The sequence below is a fragment of the Pseudophryne corroboree genome, chromosome 8 (genome assembly GCF_028390025.1).
Source record: "Pseudophryne corroboree isolate aPseCor3 chromosome 8, aPseCor3.hap2, whole genome shotgun sequence".
Lineage (NCBI taxonomy): Eukaryota > Metazoa > Chordata > Amphibia > Anura > Myobatrachidae > Pseudophryne > Pseudophryne corroboree.
In genome coordinates this window covers 266872556-266878555 of record NC_086451.1, presented here as the reverse complement: position 1 = coordinate 266878555, position 6000 = coordinate 266872556, and the positions used below count along the sequence as shown (strand labels likewise).

Sequence of the window (6000 nt, the reverse complement as noted above, 5' to 3'; positions counted from 1 at the left end):
TAGATCCAAGTGGCCTAAAGGACCTAAGACGGCAGGGGGAGGAGCCACGTCACCCGGGGGAGGAGCTAGGCCAGCGGGATAGTTCCTCTACTATCCATGCCACCAACTACTTTTAGTAATCCAGTGGCGAGGGTACATTTCGGGTACCCTGTCCGTTCGTAGTTCCTCCCCCTGGTGACGTGGCTCCTCCCCTGGTGACATCAGAGGTCCCTTACCCAATTTGGATTTAGAACCAACCATTTAGCTGCATGTCTGTAGGGGTATTACTGATTTCATTAATAAAACATAGAATGTAGCTTCACACTACAGGAATAAGAATTTAGTTTCTATGACTTATATCATGATAATGTGGGACCTTAATGCTCTGCTCCTGGAATTCCATATTAATTTATGATTATCATCACCTGTGTCGAACGTTACATGATAAAAAAAAGGTGCTTCACCTCCACAGGCCATCATACAGAGGGAAGTCCAAGAACAGAGCATTTTGTCCCTCCTGTAATGGAGGTATGTAAATAGCTAGTTAGGTACATTTTGGGTTTATGCGAAATATTTCTCCTTAAAAGAATTAGGACTGGAGAGCAATGAGTTAAAGCACAGCAGCAAGTAGGAACCTGATGTCTTCATGCGTTGTTCCTTGTCGGCGGTGTTAGAAGTTACACTGTACCAAAACAAAGGCGTTCGCTGATTGGCGGAAGCGGCTGAGCTGTGCCGTTGCTAGAGATGGCGGGTAACCGGCTGGTGGTGGCTTGGGTCAGCAAAGCGGAGTGGGAGCAGGTGCTGGAGTATCTGTATAGCCGGGACTGCAAGCTGCAGCGGGACGCTGTGCACCAGATCTCTGCCTGGAAGAGCAGGTAATAGAAACAGTGAGAGATAGCTGTGATATGGCTTTCAAGTGATGGGTCCTAACTATGATGCGGGTCTGGCTCTCACGTGCCAGGACTATGGGGGCATATGACTCTCGTGTGGTGGGGCAGTGGGTGCGTATGGCTGTCACGAAGTGGGGAGGTGGGGGCATATGGCTCTCACATGGTGGGGCAGTGGGTGCATGACTGTCACATGGTGCTGTGGGGCAGTGGGTGCATATGGTTGTCAGGGAGGTGGGGGTATATCTATGGCTCTCAAATGGTGGGGCAGTGGGTGCATATGGCTGTCATTTAGGGGCATATGGCTGTCACGTGGCGGGGAGGTGGGGGCGTATGGCTGTCACATGGCGGGGAGGTGGGGGCGTATGGCTGTCACGTGGCGGGGAGGTGGGGGCGTATGGCTGTCACGTGGCGGGGAGGTGGGGGCGTATGGCTGTCACGTGGTGGGGGCGTATGGGGTTGTGTCTGTTACCTTCGTGATCAGGACCTGGAAGTGACAGCACGAGAGGGCAGGAGAGAACTTCCGCCCTTACGTCACCTAAATGTTTTCTCTGTTCTCCGTTCGTTTGAGGTTTTTTTTTTTCTATGCACCATTGGACTCTCGCGGGCTCGCCACGCTTCAGGCTCGGTGTCTCGCTCCGCTCGCCACAGATTACTATTCCAAATAGTTTGTGACATGGACCCAGGGGGTTATGGGAAAGGTCCTCTACACGAAGGTAAACTAGATGCTACCGGGCGTATGGCTGTCACGTGGCGGGGAGGTGGGGGCGTATGGCTGTCACGTGGTGGGGGTGTATGGTTGCCGGGATCCGGTCTCTAGGTCTAAAGGTCGACGTGTGTTTTTCACACTTTTTTAAAAATCTTTTTTTGAACCTTTTCATACAGAACGATCCGCGTGGACTACAATTAGGAACGGTAACCTGTGCCGAACGCAGCGGTAGTGGAGCGAGGCACCTTCGCTCACCATGCGAGGGGACACAGTGCACTAATTGGGGTTCCCGGTCACTCTAAGAAGAAAACGACATAAAAAACTCATGTCGACCTAGCATCCCTGCCGACCTACTTACTGTCAGCCAATAGTGGTCGACCTAGTTACCATCTACCTTCCATACCACACCCATGGCTATCATGTGGTGTGTTCATTCTAGCACCTTTCAAATCCTGTGCAGTTCATCTTTTCTGCCTGGGGTGTCGCTCTCTGCTCACACAGAGCTGTATCACTGCACTGAGTAACAGATCAGAGTGTGCTGAGAAGCACCACAGCAGAGGGCGACACCCCAGGCAGGAAAGAGGAACTGCACGGATTTTGAAAGGAGCAGGGTGCTAGAAAGAACACTATGGTGGGGAGGTGGGGGCGTATGGCTGTCGCGTGGTGGGGAGGTGGGCGCGTATGGCTGTCACGTGGTGGGGAGGTGGGCGCGTATGGCTGTCACGTGGTGGGGAGGTAGGCGCGTATGGCTGTCACGTGGTGGGGAGGTGGGCGCGTATGGCTGTCACGTGGTGGGGAGGTGGGTGCGTATGGCTGTCACGTGGTGGGGAGGTGGGCGCGTATGGCTGTCACGTGGTGGGGAGGTGGGCGCGTATGGCTGTCACGTGGTGGGGAGGTGGGCGCGTATGGCTGTCACGTGGTGGGGAGGTGGGCGCGTATGGCTGTCACGTGGTGGGGAGGTGGGCGCGTATGGCTGTCACGTGGTGGGGAGGTGGGCGCGTATGGCTGTCACGTGGTGGGGAGGTGGGGGTGTTTGGCTGTCACGTGGTGGGGAGGTGGGGGCGTATGGCTGTCACGTGGGGGTGTATGGCTGTCACGTGGTGGGGAGTTGGGGGTGTATGGCTGTCACGTGGTGGGGAGTTGGGGGCGTATGGCTGTCGCGTGGCGGGGAGTTGGGGGCGTATGGCTGTCGCGTGGCGGGGAGTTGGGGGCGTATGGCTGTCGCGTGGTGGGGAGGTGGGGGCGTATGGCTGTAACGTGGTGGGGAGGTAGGCGCGTATGGCTGTCACGTGGTGGGGAGTTGGGGGCGTATGGCTGTCACGTGGTGGGGAGTTGGGGGCGTATGGCTGTCACGTGGTGGGGAGTTGGGGGCGTATGGCTGTCACGTGGTGGGGAGTTGGGGGCGTATGGCTGTCACGTGGTAGGGAGTTGGGGGCGTATGGCTGTCACGTGGTGGGGAGTTGGGGGCGTATGGCTGTCACGTGGTGGGGAGTTGGGGGCGTATGGCTGTCACGTGGTGGGGAGTTGGGGGCGTATGGCTGTCACGTGGTGGGGAGTTGGGGGCGTATGGCTGTCACGTGGTGGGGAGTTGGGGGCGTATGGCTGTCACGTGGTGGGGAGTTGGGGGCGTATGGCTGTCACGTGGTGGGGAGTTGGGGGCGTATGGCTGTCACGTGGTGGGGAGTTGGGGGCGTATGGCTGTCACGTGGTGGGGAGTTGGGGGCGTATGGCTGTCACGTGGTGGGGGCGTATGGCTGTCATGACGTGGGGGCGTATGGCTGTCACGTGGTGGGGAGGTGGGCGCGTATGGCTGTCGCGTGGCGGGGAGGTGGGCGCGTATGGCTGTCGCGTGGCGGGGAGGTGGGGGCGTATGGCTGTCGCGTGGCGGGGAGGTGGGGACGTATGGCTGTCGCGTGGCGGGGAGCTGGGGGCGTATGGCTGTCGCGTGGCGGGGAGCGTATGGCTGTCACGTGGCGGGGAGCGTATGGCTGTCACGTGGCGGGGAGCGTATGGCTGTCACTTGGCGGGGAGGTGGGGGCGTATGGCTGTCACTTGGCGGGGAGGTGGGGGCGTATGGCTGTCACGTGGCGGGGAGGTGGGGGCGTATGGCTGTCACGTGGCGGGGAGGTGGGGGCGTATGGCTGTCACGTGGCGGGGAGGTGGGGCGTATGGCTGTCACGTGGCGGGGAGGTGGGGGCGTATGGCTGTCACGTGGCGGGGAGGTGGGGCGTATGGCTGTCACGTGGCGGGGAGGTGGGGGCGTATGGCTGTCACGTGGCGGGGAGGTGGGGCGTATGGCTGTCACGTGGCGGGGAGGTGGGGGCGTATGGCTGTCACGTGGCGGGGAGGTGGGGGCGTATGGCTGTCACGTGGCGGGGAGCGTATGGCTGTCACGTGGCGGGGAGGTGGGGGCGTATGGCTGTCGCGGGGAGGTGGGGGCGTATGGCTGTCGCGGGGAGGTGGGGGCGTATGGCTGTCGCGGGGAGGTGGGGGCGTATGGCTGTCGCGGGGAGGTGGGGGCGTATGGCTGTCGCGGGGAGGTGGGGGCGTATGGCTGTCACGTGGCGGGGAGGTGGGGGCGTATGGCTGTCACGTGGCGGGGAGGTGGGGGCGTATGGCTGTGGCGGGGAGGTGGGGGCGTATGGCTGTGGCGGGGAGGTGGGGGCGTATGGCTGTGGCGGGGAGGTGGGGGCGTATGGCTGTCACGTGGCGGGGAGGAGGGGGCGTATGTTTGTGTTTGGCAGGGCTGCATTTGCTGCGCTTATTGATTTCTATATACCCAATATTTGTTGAAAGACACCAGGCTAGTATAACATTTGGGGGCTTATCCATTAATAACTGCAGTCTGCCCCTGAACTTTATTGCTCAATTCATGGATATAAGGAACCTTTTTAATCATGGGACTGTATCATCTCTGGGGCTCCAATGGAAATTTGTCCTGTCAGTCATACAGTGATTGTAATCACTGTACTAATGGTTCAGACCCCACTATGCTGCTGCGTTTGCGATGACACCTGACAGCACCAGGGAGGGAACTGAATCACAAAAAAATGTGTGTAATGCATCCCATAGGCTTCAGTGGCTTACGCGTTAGCTGCTGGATTGGTAAAGCCAACACTTTACCTATGTGGTTGGAAATCAAGGGACCCCTTACCGATATTGGAGCTATCTGCTGCGGTTCCTACTTGTTACTTTCAGGTGATTCTTATTTGTTGGTATCCCCCCCTCCCAAACCCCCCCCCCCACAAAAACAACCCCCCCCTCCCCCCTGCAAATATTATTTAATAAATATTGCTGTTAAACTTCAGTATTATAGAGGGTAATATGGAGTGCAGACACAGTGCAAATGGCTATAAATCTACAGCATCCATGTTACTCATATAATTTAAAAAAGGCTTATTTACAGTTGTACTTAAGTTATCCACCAATTGTCTGGAGCATTGGTCACTTATGTGAGAAAATAGTCCTATAACACACTGTTCTCATGTCTGTAGAATGTGCGATCGCTGTTCAGAATTACATCTATTCTACTTGTACAACAGAGAATTATGTTGACTATGAAATGAAAAGGCGGTAGAATTATGAGCTTACATGTGTATATATTTAAAGAAAAAACCCTGAAGCTCTCCTGCCCTTTACTTTGATAAGGGACGCCTGTAGTGCCCTCAGTCGTGGTCATTGGAATTGATACTTTGCAGAATTTTCAACCAGTTCATCAAAATGCAGTCATGCCAAGAAAGCTGGCAGTGCTCTTGTTCTTTCATTTTGATTTGGGGTCTCAGTGGCCCACTGTTTGCTAGTCTTGTTGGTGACTTTAAAAATAGTTTTTTGTTTTCTTTTACGCAGCGACTTCTGTCACTCACTATAAGTGAATGATTGGGTTATAGTGTACCCACATTTGTTCCAAGCTATAACTTGGTGGCACAGTAGTTACCACTGTAGCCTCGCAATGCTGGGGTCACTGGTTTAAATTCTGACGAGGTTTTATCCCACTTTCCAAATAAATACAGCTTATGCTTCTCTATGTTGGTGGTCACTTATTTTCCATGCTTCATTATTATGTTGCTAGTATGAGTCTCCTGGCTCCATTATAACTAATTTGCAGTGGTCTGAAATTTGTCTTAAAATAGCTCTATTCTTCAAATTAAATACATGTTTTGTGTTTCCTATGTGTTACAGGTATGGGAACAGCATGCCACTTGCTGTAGAATGCACGGCTGACCTTGTGCGATGCAAAATCCTGGACATGAGTGGTGGGATGGGAGAACAAGAGCTTGCCTTGCTGTATGGATTAGCACTTGTCAGGTTAGTAATGCTCTTGCCATGCGTTATTGTTAGCTGTTACATTTTATTTATGTGTTTTGTTTTGTTTTTTAACATGTTTAGACCGTACTTATCCTACTGTTTATTTATCCATTAACCTTT

The 6000-nt window shown here is 54.6% G+C and overlaps 1 protein-coding gene across 1 annotated transcript in view; it reads left to right on the top strand.

The window, feature by feature from the left end:
* Nucleotides 1-518: 518 nt before the first annotated feature.
* Nucleotides 519-6000, top strand: part of LAS1L (LAS1 like ribosome biogenesis factor) — a 201059-nt gene continuing 195577 nt past the window's right edge. Inside the window, exons 1-2 of the mRNA XM_063937222.1 lie at nt 519-854; nt 5755-5880. Of these exons, the coding sequence (XP_063793292.1) occupies nt 724-854; nt 5755-5880 (257 nt within the window). The 5' untranslated portion in view covers nt 519-723. The remainder of the gene's footprint in view (nt 855-5754; nt 5881-6000) is intronic.